The sequence below is a fragment of the Theropithecus gelada genome, chromosome 1 (genome assembly GCF_003255815.1).
Source record: "Theropithecus gelada isolate Dixy chromosome 1, Tgel_1.0, whole genome shotgun sequence".
Taxonomy (NCBI): domain Eukaryota; kingdom Metazoa; phylum Chordata; class Mammalia; order Primates; family Cercopithecidae; genus Theropithecus; species Theropithecus gelada.
This window is the reverse complement of record NC_037668.1, coordinates 80,717,731-80,734,315: the sequence shown is the minus strand read 5'-3', so window position 1 is coordinate 80,734,315 and position 16,585 is coordinate 80,717,731. Positions and strand designations below refer to the sequence as shown.

Here is a 16,585-nt window from a genome sequence, read left to right as displayed (position 1 = left end):
GAGTGGCGGGGTGGTAGGAGTGGTCCCTCTACCCCCCTCTGGGGCGGTCGGGGGGAATTTGTCTCAAAAAAAAAAAAAAAAAAAAACACAAAAGAATTTTATTAAAGAGTGCTATGGTTAATAAAAGTGGATATTCAAGTTCTAACAGCCTGGACTCCTTGGGAAAAACAGGAGGCGCCAGAGACCCCTTTCCTGGCCCTATTCTTCCAACGCCTGGCATTTTTGTTTACCATTTAAGTAAACTGCAGAAGAAAAAGGGGGAAGGGAAGGAAAGGAGACAGTCAGTTGGCCTCATGCTATCTTCACTGGGTCTTGTTTGGAAAGCTGAATCTCCTTGCTATCTGAATAATGTTTTTTCCTTTTAAAAATTTTCAAGTTGGCCTGGCACTGTGGCTCACACCTGTAATCCCAGCACTTTGGCAGGCTGAGGTAGGCGGATCACCTGATGTCAGGAGTTCCAGATCAGCCTGGCCAACATGGTGAAACCCCATCTCTACTAAAAATACAAAAATTAGCCAGGTGTGGTGGCGCACACCTGTAATCCCAGCTACTTGGGAGGCTGAGGCAGGAGAATCTCTTGAACCCAGGAGGCAGAGGTTGCAGTGAGCCAAGATCGTGACATTGCACTCCAGCCTGGGCAACAAGAATGAAATTCCATCTCAAAAAAAAAAAAAAAGAAAGAAAGAAAATTTCAAGTTATCATTTTGGCTAAATGAATGACTTACGGTAACTTAAGATTCTATTTTGTTAACATCCAATGTTTTAAACCTTTGATGTTTATTTAACACACTTTTCAAAATCAAGCTCTAGATTATCATGCTAAATCAGCCAATACTGAAATTGTTTAAATATACAATTTGAATGAGGTCCATGGTTTAAGTCAAATTACCTGTGATAACCCATTAGTTACCAGTGCCATGCACCTATATTGGAGAAACAACTGGTATTCAAGAGGACCTAAGTCCAGTGTTAAGCATGGACTCATGAAGAACCAGGACAGCCACCTTGTCTTTCCTGAGTCCTTAAGCTTTTGTTATTAAAGCTTCTGCATTCCATGATTCGTCATGGAAAAGATAAAATAATCCAAATTATATTGATGCGGTGACTTACAAATTGTGGAAACAGTTTAAAACCAATGTTTGCTTCCATATTCCTGGGAAGACAATCAAAGCTTCAAGTGTATTTGTCTACCTGATGGGCCATTTAAACATTTATAAAGGGATTTCGTTGTATTGTCATTTTCTTTTCTTTTTTTTTTTTTTTGAGACGGAGTCTCGCTCTGTCACCCAGGCTGGAGTGCAGCGGCGTGATCTCGGCTCACTGCAAGCTCTGCCTCCCAAGTTCACGCCATTCTCCTGCCTCAGCCTCCTGATTAGCTGGGATTACAGGTGTGAGCCACCATGCCGAGCTAATTTTTGTATTTTTGGTAGAGATGGGGTTTCACCATGTTGGCCACGCTGGTCTCAAACTCCTGACTTCAGGTGATCCACCTGCTTCGGCCTCCCAAAGTGCTGGGATTACAGAAAATTGGATTTTTTTTTTTTTTTTGAGACGGAGTTTCACTCTTGTTGCCCAGGCTGGAGTGCAATGGCGCAATCTCAGGTCACCGCAACCTCTGCCTCCCGGGTTCAAGCAATTCTACTGCCTCAGCCTCCTGAGTAGCTGGGATTGCAGGCATGCGCCACCACGCCCAGCTGATCTTGTATTTTTAGTAGAGACAGGATTTCTCCATGTTGGTCAGGCTGGTCTTGAACTTCCGACCTCAGGTGATCCACCCACCTCGGCCTCCCAAAGTGATGGGATTACAGGCATGAACCATTGCGCCTGGCCTAGAAGATTGGATCTTCTGAGAACATCATAGAAAGACTGTCCTTGCTGTCCATACTACAGCAAAACTCTGGAGCCTTGAACCTTGGGTTCATAATCTCACAACTGAAAAGGGTCCTTCCACACTCCTGGAACAGCACACCCACTGGAACCCTTAAGGTAAAACTGACTAGAAACGTTTCTCCCCAGAAGACGATGGCATCCTTGATATGAACAGCTTTTCCCAAGATCACAGATGAAGACCTCTACTATCATGAGACTCTCTTATCTTTGAATATTTTTTCCTTGCTTATGCTTCTATGAACAATAGAAATGAAAAGAGGGTCTGTTATGTGCACTTATAGGGTATACTTTTATTTGTGAAGGATTTTACAGGCGGCCTTTTACATGAATAACCTTATACTTTAATAGATAAGAGATGAAGGCCCAATGTAGGTGACAAACTTTAGTGGTACATATGTTGCCTCACAATCAGTCAAAACTCCTCTTAACCCACATCATGGATTAAAGAGAACACTGCCAGGAGGCCTTCACTGTTCTACAAGGACATCATTTGTTAGGTCCTTTTTCCATGGTTTAGAATAGAAAAGGCAATAATTAGAAATGTCTCCCTCATAATAGGCTCTACAGCAAATGGTACTTTAAAGGCTATCGTTACACAACAGACTTTAAATTCTCTGTGAAAGTTACGCTAGGTTGGGTGCAGTGGCTCATGCCTGTAATCTCAGCACTTTGGGAGGCCAAGGCGGGTAGATCACCTCAAGGTTAGGAGTCCAAGACCAGCCTGGCCAACATGGTGAAGCCCTGTCTCTACTAAATATACAAAAGTTAGCCGGGCATGGTGGTGCATGCCTGTAATCTCAGCTACTAGGGAGGCTGAGGCAGAATCGCTTGAACCTTGGGAGGCGGAGGTTGCAGTGAGCCGAGATTGTGCCACTGCACTGCAGCCTGGGTGACAGAGTGAGACTCCAGCTCAAAAAAAAAAAAAAAAAAAAAAAGCATTGTAGTGCAGTCTGTCACTGACTTGCTATGTGACTTCAACCAACTCATTTTACCTTTTTTTTTTTTTTTTTTTTTTGAGACAGGGTTTATTTCTGTCACCCAGGCTGGAGTACCTGACCTCCCAGGCTCAAACAATCCTCCTACCTCAGCCTCCCGAATACTCTGTAGACCTAATTTATTTATTTTTTGTAGAGATGAGGTCTTTGTTGCCCAGGCTGGTCTCAAACTCTTGGGCTCAAGCAATCCTCCCACCTCGGCCTCTCAAAGTGCTGGGATTACAGGTGTGAGCCATCATGCCCAGCCACACCTATTTTCTTTAACTGTAAAATGAAGGTTCTGAAACTAAAATCACTAAGGATTCTTCCCAGCCACGGAGTCTTTATATTAAAATAAGAATATAATGCTTCAGTTTTTAGGATCCCCCCTCACTAAGTGCACTTAAACAATATCTGTTATGCCAGTTAATTATCTCAATCTTTGTGTGAATGTCAACTCTTTTCTCCAGAAAGTCTTCTGGGACTGTCTAATGGGTGTCCAGTCTGGATTAGGTGTGGTCTCTCTCTACAGGTACTGAGGACTAGTCTGTAATATACTGTTATGCAATATTTATGTTTATTTAATAATTATTCCTTCTCCAGTAAATTTAAGTTCCCCGAAGTATTTATAAGTTACATAAGTAACAACACTTAAATAGTACTTAGCATAGGTATTTAAGGAAATTAATGTTCAAGGCTATCGCTGAGTGGGGAAAAAAAACAAAAAAGGAAATGGATGATGTTCCAGTATTAAAAACGTCTGCAGGCGGGGCGTGGTGGCTCACACCTGTAATTTCAGCACTTTAGGAGATTGAAGCAAGAGGATAGTTTGAGGACAAGAGTTCAAGACCAGCCTGAGCAACATAGGGAGACCCCCATCTCTACAAAAAATTAAAAAATTAGCCGAGTGTGGTGGCATGCATCATGATCATGCCATTGCACTCCAGCCTGAGTGACAGAGTAAGACCCTGTCTCAAAAAATAAAATAAAAATAAAAACTTCTCCAGTAAAAGTAGCCTTTTTCAGAAAGCAGTCATTACAAGTGGATCACTAAGGAATTTGAAGTTTGCATTAATATTAACTTTTAAAGCCAAATGTCTAAAATAAAAGTAGACGAGACACACTTTACATAAAATTTATAACATTTATTTAGGCAAAAAAAAAAAAAAAAAAAAATCCCAAAACGAAAATCTGTACACATAACATTAATAATTAAGTGATGTCCTGATTTAAAATATAGCATGATTCATTGTACAGAATACTCCCATTCATCTGGCCATAGTGAAAACAGTGCCTTCAGTCCAGATAATTGAGAGTCTTTGAAATATACACACTTTCCAATGAATTTTTTATATCCTTAGAAAGGAGTTAAACTGTTCTATCAGAATTCAAACAAAAGATAACTTTTCTCACACTCATAAGTCAGAGAGAATTTGACAGTGGGAATTCTACAGAAGTTAGGAATTTCTTAATTTTTATTGTTGCAGATAATCTGAGAGTATAAAGTTTTTAAGGAAAAACAATGCTCTTAAGATCCTGCTTTATTAAAGTGTCTCAGCTTTCATTAGCTAAGTAGCTTATTCCTTCTAGGCTGCTTAAAATAAGCTTAAAAGGACCCAATTTGAACAGTTTTTCCCAAAATAAGTCCACAATTAAGCACATAATATTAATCAAGTAGATTTATGATTTCCCACAAAATAATTTTGACAAATTTGGATTCTGGAAATATTCTTAATAGCCATTCTGTCTAGCTGTAAAGTTACGCTGTGCTATCCAAAAGAGCTTTAGAGTCATGAAAAGCAATGCTGATCTTTGCAAAATGTACCCCAAAAAACGGGGAGAGAGAAAAACAGGAAGAAAAGTCTCTTTCTTAGGCTACCAGTCAGTTAACAAAGTATCTTAGGTTAAGATTTGGAAACCAAAGAATGCATAATTAGGAGTGTACCATGTCATGCAAAGTCTATGAAATACGAAATAAGGTAAAACAATTACTCATTTAAAGCACAATGAGCAAATTTTCTTATCATACGGCTATTCTCATCACCGGACAAAGGTTGGTTTTGCATTATTCCAAAATAAAACAGTTCGTGAGTGAATACTGCAAATTAAAAACTGCCAATACACAGCAAATGATAAGGACTAAACATCCATTATCCACAAACTCATCTGAAACTGCTACCATGGATTTGAAAGGGAAACCAAAAGTTTGCAAACCTCTCTGGGAGCTGTGTCAAAGTTAGTATTCTGAAGCCCTAGCAATACAAAGTCCCCAAATAAGTAAAATACAGATAAAAGTGGAAGAGCCTACATCAGCTCAAAGTAACGTACTTCCTTTAACTTATGCCTTCAGTTTAATAATACTGTTTATACCACTATAAACGTTGTATAATAACCAAATAATGTAAACATACCATTAGAGGGCAGGAGAGGGATGGGTTTCACCATATACGAAGAGTATAAGTTTGTTTTCCCTGCTACCTCTTTTCAACCCTGGGTGCTGCTGTACATTGTTCTTTGGGAGTAATGCATTTAAAAACACTAAGCTAAATCTCCGGTAAATTAACCTAATTTAGCACATAAAATATGTTTTCATTAAAATGTGCTCAAAAGGATAGGAAGATGGCCCGATGTTATGTTGATGCATGGCATAATTAAAAACACAGCTAAGACCAGGCGCCATGGCTCATGCCTGTAATCCCAGCACTTTGGGAAGCTGAGGTGGGAAAATCACTTGAGGCCAGGAGTTCAAGACCAGCCTGGGCAACACAGTGAGACACCATCTCTCTATTTATTTTTTTAACACAGCCAAATAAGATGACTGGGGAGAAAACAGGTTAACACAAAAGGTCCCACCTGTAAGGGCAACTTCTTAAAGCTAGATATATAGAACTGATGGTTTTAAACATAAAACCTGACTATGTGGAAGTTTGCAAATGAAACATATCATGAAAGCAAATTCCCATGCAGCTTTATTCACCTCCACCATTTGTAATCTACTTAAGGTGACTAGTGCCACTATAAGGCATTACTATCCTGGGGTGACAAGAGGCAATATTTATAGTCAATTTCTGACACTGGGGGTCTGATATGATTTTTTAAAATCCTAAACTAAGATCAGTAGCCACGGAGTCATTGGCTTGAGGGTAAACTAATCCCTTATACCACTTGATTTATTTTATTAATTAGTTAATAATGCAGTTAATTTTCAACTGCAAAAAGAAAAAATTATTTTGTGGAGTAGAAAGACCACAGCAATAATTACTTGATGCAAAAAATAAAATGCCTTAATTGTATTTGCTCAAATCTGTTGTTTTACTCAATGATACCAATATGTATTATTATAATCTATTTTTTAAAAATTTTCCTCATTATGCCCTAGAACATCACTATACTCTAAAAAGTCAAATTCCATTTCCTTTAGTAGATTTCCTTACTGTTGCTTGTGGACTGATGTAGTGATATTTTACATTGGAGCCCACCAATGATTTGAACAATGAGTGGTTCAACCCTAGTCTAAATTGTGCTTGAAATAGCACCTCTAAGCCACTGAGAGATAACACTCAAAGGCACCAATAACAGTTACATTCTGGTCTACAGGAGCAAAAGGGAGGCCTTGTAGATTCTAACTATAGATACTGGCCACTTATGCCTCATAATTCCAATATATACATCCACTGTATTTTAGCCAGATTCAGGACCTTACAGACAATTCTGTGCCTTAATTCTATACACAATTTTAGGAACCATCCCAACTGCGAAGGCACTCAAATTTTTATATATTTGGGATGTAAGAAATTATTTTGCTTTTAAGACTCAGAAATATCTGGCCACTACTGATGTTTACAAAGTAGGAAATTTAGCCTGTAGTTCCAGCTACTCCAGAGGCTGAGGAGGTAGGATCACATAAGCCCAAGAGGCTGCGGTGAGCTAAGATCGTGCCACTGCACTCCAGCCTAGGCGACAGAGTGAGACTCTGTCTCTACGAAAAGAAAAAAAGTAGGAAAGGCTCCTAAAATCTTAGTCTCTTAAAATCTTAGCTCACTGCAACCTCCACCTCCTGGGTTCAAGTGATTCTCGTGCCTCAGCCTCCTGAGTAGCTGGGACTATAGGTGCACAAAGCCACCATGCCCAGCTAATTTTTGTGTTTTTAACAGAGACAGGGTTTCACCACGTTGGCCAGGCTGGTCTCGAACTCCTGATCTCAAGTGATCCACCCGCCTTGGCCTCCCAAAATGCTGGGATTACAGGCAAGAGCCACTACGCCCACCCTTGCTTTTAAATATTTTGGATGCTTCATCTATTAAGAAGTTATTCTGAGTAAAGAAGAGATTTACTGTTTTCTGTACACTTTTAGCCATTTCTGAAAAAAAGTTTGTAGAGACAAAAACCTAGCATTAGCCTGTAAAGAAATATGCACTTTTGTCTTTAACAGCATAGAACAGAAACTTGAAGCCAAACTTCTTAAACAGGCTTTCCTTTAACTACACTAGATAAAAGACCTGGAAATGGTCAACATATCTAGCAATTTCTAAGCTACCACAGGCCATCTCATTTTCTTAACTTTGTCTTAGACATTAACATTCAGAAAAGGAAAAAAAAAAACCTTTTAAAAGAATTCTGTATTTCGTCTGAAATAAACTTAGTCTGTGAAAATTTATCTTATACCTATAAAAATTCCTTAAGCCAATTAAGTCAGCATTAACCCAGTATTTAATATGGTTTTCAGTGACTCTAAATATCTACTTTCTTTTTTGAGTCAGAGTCTCGCTCTGTTGCCCAGGCGCCACTACACCCAGCTAATTTAAAAAAAAAAAAAATTTTTTTTTTTAGGTAGAGATCAAGTCTCACTATGTTGCCCAGGCTGGTCTTGAACTTCTGGGCTCAAGCAATCCTGCTTCAGCCTCCCAAAGTGCTAGGATTACAAGCATGAGCCACTGCATTTGGACCTAAATACCTACTTTCTTCTAACTCAATTTTCATTCACATGAAGAAACTCAAAAGAAATTCAAGTCTGATTACTGTGATAATGGTATAAAATGTTTGTCAAAAAATGTCATCAGTGAACTAACAAACTAGCTCCTTTCTAAATTAAAACGCTTCTGAATAATCATTATAATTTAAATATTCCATTTTAAATACCTATTGAAAACACTGGCCATCTATGAAAAAAAATGTGGTTATCTGCGATTGTAGTAGATTGACCTTATTCACAAAACAAAATTTTAAATGAAAATTAAGTTTCTTGGTGACTTGCTATCTCCCAAGTGCTATTACTGATATAAGTGATTCTTTACTATACTGTATCAGATATCTTAAGGAAAGGTAATTGTCTAAAAAATAATCCATCAAAAATATGTGCTGTTATGCACTGTGAGTAGAGTCATTACATTTAACCACTTAAAGAGTTTAATTCTTTTCTTTCATTTTTGGCAGACGGGGACACTTTCTCCAACATGAACACATTAAGAAGATAGACATATTTTGAACAAGAGATTTTAACTTTTCATGGCAAAATTTACTGGTGTCAATTGTATTTTAACTGAGAGGTTAACACCATGTTGTTGTCTCTATTCCACTGAACAAAAATGATTTTGAAATAGAGGAAAAGAATAGCCAGTTTTGACTGGTGATAATTTTTTAAAATCACATTTTCACAACAATATGACATAGGGAGATGTAGACAGTCTTTAACACAGAGTGCTGTAATATTTTATACTGTGGTGCTTGGGGAAATATTCCTAGAGAATAACCAGCAGTCTGTGCAGGAAGCAGCAGTCCACGCTTCTAGGTATAAATACGGAGAACAAGCTTCTGCTCACCGCCTCAAGAGAGGTAGACTCCTGAAGGGTAGCCTGTCTCATTTTAAAATCTACACCATGAAAGCAATTCCCAGTTCCTACACTCTGTTCTCCTTTCATAGTTTTTCTTTCTCATACATCTTTCCGCCAGCCATCTAGGCTCCTGCCAGTGATTAGCTTCCACAAGATGATCCACATTTCCCTTCTTTCACACTAAGAAGGACATCTTATAAAAGATACACAGATAGAGAAGAAAGCCATTTTATACAGAAGCAGTATAAAATTTACAACTGAAGCAGTGTCAGAAATCAGGTCAACAGCTTATGTGAAGCTGCAAATTGACTGGAAGGGACTCGAAAAGTCTGGCCTAAGGGTTCGTGCAAACTTTACCATAAAACTGTAGAATCTCAAGCACAAGTAAGTTCAAACACTGAAAGATGTGGAAAATTTCCTAAAAGGCAATGATAAAGGAAGAGACCCTTCTTGACTCATAAGTTAAAAATCACAAGACAAATTAGGGACTGTTCACATGGGCAGTACTATACATTACCAATCCCAAACTGATTTTATGACTCCGGTCATAGAAACCCCCAAAACATCACGGAGGGTAAGATATTCCAAATGGACCAATCACAAAAAGGATTCCTGTAATTCAATTATCCAATACTTATGGCTATCAATTTAGTCTGGCTTGGGGCTGTTTTTTACAGGGAGGTGGCCTCCCATGGCGCACAATGTGTTTTTCTAAGCTATCCAGAATGGCCACAGCAATCTGTTGGACATGGGGATCAGTATGTTCATGATCTTTGATGTTGTATAAATGCTGCAGTCCTCCTTCTTCAATCAGCATGCTGCAATACCTTGAAGCTGGAAAAAAAAAAAAAAAACACCACAAAAGAGGAGAAATAGCTTTTCTTAAAACACTTAAAATTATTCCACAAAAAAATGACTTCTAGGAGCCATTTTTTTTAGGTGTTTTGTTATTGATCACTAACATGTTACAGCTTGATAAAAACCTCTATACTGAGTTATGTCTACAGTGCAAGGCCTATACATTCAATCAATAAATACCTAGCTTGCTTTTTCTAACCTCAAGACATACACAATCTGTATTAAAAAAAATAAAAACAATCTTAACTACCTTATCTTTGACCCAAAATCACAGGTAAGTGTTGTTATATTTTTATGCATTTCCTATGCTTTTTTTTTTTTTTTTTTTTTGCTTTTTTTTTCAGTCTTGCCCTGTTGCCCAGGCCCGAGTACAGTGGCGCAATCTCGACTCACTGCAGCCTCCACCTCTGGGGTTCAAGCAATTCTTGTGCCTCAGCCTCCCGAGTAGCTGGAAATACAGGCACACGCCACCACCCCTGGCTAATTTTTTTATTCTTAGTAGAGATGGGGTTTTACCATGTTGTGTAAACTGGTCTCAAACTCCTGCCCTCAAGCAATCCTCCCGCCTCAGCCTCCCAAAGTAATAGAATTACAAGGCATGACCCACAGTGCCAGGCTGCATTTCCTATGCTTTTTAAAAACCTAATGGCAGTCATACTGCACATACAATTTTTTAATTTTTGAAATATTTTCTTTGCCTTTTTTATTTTTTTTAAGACAGTCTCATTCTGTCACCCAGGCTGGGGTGATCATGGCTCATGCCCAGCGGTGTGATCATGGCTCACTGCAGCTTGCTGTGTTGCCCAGGCTGGAGTCCAATGGCACAATTTTGGCTCACTGCAACCTTTGCCTCCCGGGTTCAAGCAATTCTCTTTCCTCAGCCTCCTGGGTAGCTGGGACTGTGGGCACCAGCCACCACACTTGGCTAAATTTTTGTATTTTTGGTAGAGGCGGGGTTTTACGAGGCTGGCCAGGCTGGTCTCAAACTCCTGACCTTAAGTGATCTGCCTGCCTCAGCCTCCCAAAGTGCTGGGGTTACAGGTGTGAGCCACCACACCCAGCCAGGTTAAAACATTTTAATACAAATAGAAGTGAATTCCATTTAAATATAAACAAAATAAGCCCACAAGGTAGGAACCTAAAATATCTTGAGTTGGAGACCAAATATTCTAACATTCCCCAAATTACAGTGCATTTTAGAAGAAATTATTTAGGGCTGTCATTCCATAGAGTAAAATCAAAATAACACTAATACCTAAAAGTATTGACAAAAATAAATACTTGTATGAAAATGAACTATTATTATTATTTTTTTTTTTTTTCAGACAGAGTCTCGCTCTGTCGCCCAGGCTGGAGTGCAGTGGCACTATCTCGGCTCACTGTAACCTCCACCTCCTGGTTCAAGTGATTCTCCTGCCTCAGCCTCCCAAGTAGCTGAGAGTACAGACGTGTGCCACAACACCCAGCTAATTTTTTGTATATTTAGTAGAGATGGGGTTTCACCGTGTTAGCCAGGATGGTCTCGATCTCCTGACCTTGTGATCCACCCGCCTTGGCCTCCCAAAGTGCTGGGATTACAGGCGTGAGCCACCACGCCCAGCCGAAAATGCACTATTATTTATTAATTATGTTTTATTTTCTCCTACTGAACTGTGAAAGGTCCATTCCTTGAGTCATCAGGAAAGGAACCTATAGATTAGAGACTGGGAATATTATCGGATCAACTGTTAAGAAACTCAGGAGTCCTCAGAACCTGTGGGTACAGTAAAAGGAAAAAGACTTTAGGGGAGAGACAGTTTAACGTAGCTAAAGAGGCAGTTTTCGATTCATGAGTGAACAACTCTGCTTCTGGGTAACTGAGGAGGAAGGGCCGGATGAGCCTCCAGGTGGAAGTTCAGGTGCGTACAAGGCAGCTTTCTCGGTCACATCCCATTCACCAAACTACTCTTCTCTATCTGACACAGAAGAGCTTTTACTGCATTGATTTTTTGTGGTATGCTGTGAGTTTTCATCAAAGAATACAAGAGAAGGAGCCGGGCACGGTGGTTCATGCCTGTAATTCCAGCACTTTGGGAGGCCAAGGCGGGCGAGTTCGAGACCAGCCTGGCCAACATAGCGAAACCCAGCCTCTACTAAAAATATAAAAATTAGCCAGGCATGGTGGCACGTGCCTGTAGTCCCAGCTACTCGGGAGGCTGAAGCAGGAAAATTGCTTGAATCTGGGAGGTGGAGGTTGTGGTGAGCTGAGATCGTGCCACTGTACTCCAGCCTGGGCAACAGAGCAAGACTCTGTCTCAAAAAAAAAAAAAAAACCCAAGAGAAAATCTCACAAAATGTTACTACTTCTGCTATAAGGATATCGGTAAAAACAACTCTCACATATCCTATATAAGACCCTTTATAGTTTGTCCCCTATTAATGTCCAATAGAAGAAATTTAATTCGTAGTTAACTGCTCATAAAAAGTTTACTCTCCCCTCCCTGTCTCCCCCGACAAGGAAGTAGAACATTTTTTCTCTCTTATATGGAGAACCATGTCGCTTTTTACTTGCAGCAGAGCCACAAAAATCCCTATGCATGGCCTACAAGTCTACATTTGACTATTTTCCCTCTATCCTAGCATTTTTTTTTTTTCGTTTTGAGACAGAGTCTCACTCTGTCACCCAGGCTGGAGTGCATGGTGCCATCACAGCTCATTGCAGCCTTGACTTTCCGGGCTCAGATGATGCTCCCACCTCAGCCTCCCAAGCAGCTGGGACTACCAGGAGCACACCACAACGCCCGGCTAATTTCTTTTAAATCTTTTATAGAAACTAGGTTTCACCATGTTTCCCAGGCTGGTCTCAAACTCCTAGGCTCAAGTGATCCACTCACCTCAACTTCCCCAAATGCTGGGATTATAGGCATGAACCATTGTGCCCGGCCCCTGTAATTTTTGAAAAACTATTTTTCCTTACTTCTAATTAAAACTAAAAATAGGCCAGGCGCAGTGGCTTACACCTATAAGCCCAGCACTTTGGGAGGCCGAGGTCAGCAGATCACCTGAGGTCAGGGGTTCAAGATCAGGCCAGCCAAAATGGTGAAACCCTGTCTCTACTAAAAATACAAAAATTAGCCAGGTGTGGTGGTGCAGGCCTGTAGTCCCAGCTACTCTGGAGGTTGAGGCAGGAGAATCGCTTGAACCTGGGAGGTGGAGGGTGCAGTGAGCCGAGATTGTACCACTGCACTCCAGCCTGGGTGACAAAGTGAGTGAGACTCCATCTCAAAAAAAAAAAAAAAATATATATATATATACACACACACACACACACACACACACACACTTTACTATTAAAGTGGTTCTGTGTATTTCTTGTGTCAAATCATTTGTGGAATGAGTTTATATTAATAACTAGGCCATGCTTGATGGCTGGCGCCTGTAATGCCAGCACTTTGGGAGGAAGAGGCAGGCGGATCGCTTGAGCCTAGGAGTTTGAGACCACCCTGGCCAACACGATGAAACTCCGTCTCTACACACACACACAAAAAAGGCAGGTATGGTGACATGCACTTGTAGTCCTAGCTATAAGCTGAGGCGGAAGGATTATCTGAGCCCCGACATCAAAGCTATGGTGAGCTGTTACTATGCCACTGCACTCCAGCTCCAGTTTGGTAAGAGAGAGACCCTGTCTCTAAATAAATAAATAAGAGTTGCATCGCAGCTTTGAAAGAATAATATAGAACCTGATTCAAACACTTTGCTTCTTCAGCCATGGGTGCTGGGAGCGACATCTTGAACAACAGAATTTTGGGTGAATGAGAATTGGGTACTGGAATGTACCATAAACAGTGGAACTACTTAAGACCTTTTACTCAACAAATGGACTCACTGTAGTCTCCTATCTTTAAATTCCTTGAGGAGAGAACCGTGTCTCATTCACCACTGTCATTCAGTGCCTAGTTACACCATGCTCATTCTAAAAGAATATCTTAAGTTGGCTGGGCATGGTGGCTCACACCCGCAATCCCAGCACTTTGGGAGGCCGAGGCGGGCGGATCACCTGAGGTCAGGAGTTCGAGACCAGCCTGGCCAACATGGTGAAACTCCATCTCTACTAAAAAAAAAAAAAAAAAAAAAAAAAAAAGGCCAGGCGCGGTGGCTCACGCCTATAATCCCAGCACGCTGGGAGGCTGGGGCAGGCGGATCATGAGGTCAGATCGAGACCATCCTGGCTAACACAGTGAAACCCGGTCTCTACTAAAAATACAAAAAATTAGCCGGGCATGGTGGTAGGCGCCTGTAGTCCCAGCTACTTGGGAGGCTGAGGCAGGAGAATGGCATGAACCCGGGAGGCGGAGCTTGCAGTGAACCGAGATTGCGCCACTGCACTCCAGTCTGGGTGACAGAGCGAGACTCCGCCTCAAAAAAAAAAAAAAAAAAAAAAAAATTAGCGGGACATGGTGGCAGGTGCCTGATATCTCAGCTACTCAGGAGGCTAAGGCAGGAGAATCGCTTGAACCCAGGAGGCAGAGGTTGTAGTGAGCCGAGATCGCACCATTGCACTCCAGCCTGGGAACAAGAGTGAGACTCTGTCTCCAAAAAAAAAAAGAATACCTTAAGTTTATAACCTAAGATTTCCTTATACTTTAAGTTAGTGTTCTTAAAAATCACTTTAATACACAATTTAGAAATATCTTTCCTGGGAAATGAGAATTTCACTTAAAGAAAAAAAACACAGCTCTCTTTTTTTGGTACATACGATTCTTGCTGCAGACATGCTGCATGGCCCAAACTGCCCATAGCTGGACTCCTGGTGTTGTGAAACATCCAAGTAATGGGAAAAATGGATTAAAGGACCTAAGGGTTCAAAAGAAAAGAATCAAAGTTACATCCCATACTTAGCGTAATTCCCTAAAGCCGTGATTCCTAAACTTTTCATTTTCAACATTTTACCCTATTATATTTAGACTAATATAAATGAGCTATAGAATATCTTTTCTTTGTCTTAACCATTTCAGAGAAGACTACATTCAGACATGATTCAGTACAGAAGATGGAAGGTGATTAGAATATGGTACTAAAAGAGAAAAAATTTTTCCTAAAGCACCTTTTCAGTCTTAAAGATACACATTTGAAGATAAGTAGTCCTTGGTTTGGAAACTAAGAAATACAGAAATTAGGTGATAACTAACTAGTAGAACACTATGAAAAAGGTGTATAATTATCCCTTCTATTTTCTACTGGTCAGAATAAAAATAGGTAGAACGTGCTGGGCGCGGTGGCTCACACCTGTAATCCCAGCACTTTGGGAGGCTGAGGCGGGCAGATCACGAAGGTAGGAGATCGAGACCATCCTGGCTAACACAGTGAAACCCTGTCTCTACTAAAATACAAAAAACTTAGCCAGGAGCGGCGGCGGGCGCCTGTAGTCCCAGCTACATGGAAGGCTGAGGCAGGAGAATGGCGTGAACCCGGGAGGCGAAGCTTGCAGGGAGCCGAAATCACACCACTGCATTCCGGCCTGGGCTACAGAGGGAGGCTCCGTCTCAGAAAAAACAAAAACAAAAACAAAAACAAAGGTAGAACATAAGTTGGGAAAGTAAAAAAATGTTGGTGGCCGGGCGCGGTGGCTCAAGCCTGTAATCCCAGCACTTTGGGAGGCCGAGACGGGCGGATCACGAGGTCAGGAGATCGAGACCATCCTGGCTAACATGGTGAAACCCCGTCTCTACTAAAAAATACAAAAAACTAGCCGGGCGCGGTGGCGGGCGCCTGTAGTCCCAGCTACTCGGAAGGCTGAGGCAGGAGAATGGCGTGAACCCGGGAGGCGGAGCTTGCAGTGAGCAGAGATCCGGCCACTGCACTCCAGCCTGGGCGGCAGAGCGAGACTCCGTCTCAAAAAAAAAAAAAAAAAAAAAATGTTGGCAACATCAGCATTTAAGAACCAAACAAAAAAAATAAGTTGAATAAAAATTAAATACTTCAGGTAATTAGTAATTTAATTATCAAGTTATCCAATTACAAAGAGGCATCCAGTATGCACTTTCTTTATTTTTGTTATTTATTTTTATCATTTATTTATTTATTTACTTACTTGAGACAGGGTCTCGCTCTGTTGCACAGGCTGGAGTGCAGTACAGCGATCTCAGCTCATTGCAGCCTGAACCTACCAGGCTCAAGCGATCCTCCCACCTCAGCCTCCCAAGCAGCTTGGACTACAAGGACGTGCCACCACAACTAGCTAATTTTTTATTTTTTGTAGAGACAGGGTCTCACTGTGTTGTCCAGGCTGGTCTCAAACACCTAAGCTCAAGTGATCTGCCTTGGCCTTCCGAAGTGGTGGGACTACAGGTGCATGCCATCATGCCCAGGTCTTTTTATTTTTTAGTAGAGATGAGGTCTCATTATGATGCCTAGGCTAGTCTCCAACTCCTGAACTCAAGTGATACTACCACCTCAGTCTCTCAGAGTGTTGGGATTATAGGTGTGAGCCACCATGCTAGGCCCAGTATGCACTTTAATAAATTATTACAAACTGTTTCCCCAACCAAATCTGGTGTTATTCCTTTTTTTTTTTTTTTTTTTTTTTAAAGAGTCTCATTCTGTCACCCAGGCTGCAGTGCAGGGGCACCATCTTGGCTTATAGCAACGTCCACCTCCCAAGTTCAAGCGATCCTCATGCCTCAGCCTCCCAAGTAGCTGGAATTACAGGTGTGCACCACCATGCTCCACTAACTTTGTTTTTTCATTAGAGACAGGGGTTTCAACATGTTGGCCAAGCTGGTCTTGAACTCCTGGACTGAAGTGATCCACCCACCTCAGCCTCCCAAAGTGCTGGAATTACAGGCGTAAGCCACAACACCCAGCCAGAATCTGGTCGTCTTCTAATTCCTTCAATGTGTCATTTTATTTTAGACCTTCCTGCATTAATATGATGCTTTTTCTTCCTAAAAATCTCCTGCCTCTCCTTATCTTTCAACACTCAGGTCACAACTCACTTCCTCTGAAAGGTGTGTGTGTGTGTGTGTGTGTGTGTGTATTTACATTTGGAGT

General features: G+C 41.0%; 1 protein-coding gene across 2 annotated transcripts in view; it reads right to left on the bottom strand.

Annotated features, from left to right (window-relative positions):
- Positions 1-3,988: 3,988 nt before the first annotated feature.
- The window catches only part of ZYG11B (zyg-11 family member B, cell cycle regulator), a 103,849-nt gene continuing 91,252 nt past the window's right edge, over positions 3,989-16,585 (bottom strand). For both annotated transcript variants that reach the window (XM_025404848.1, XM_025404855.1), the window contains 2 exons: positions 14,292-14,389; positions 3,989-9,529 (listed from right to left, as the gene is read on the bottom strand). In XM_025404848.1, the coding sequence (XP_025260633.1) occupies positions 9,339-9,529; positions 14,292-14,389 (289 nt within the window). In that variant the 3' untranslated portion in view covers positions 3,989-9,338. The remainder of the gene's footprint in view (positions 9,530-14,291; positions 14,390-16,585) is intronic.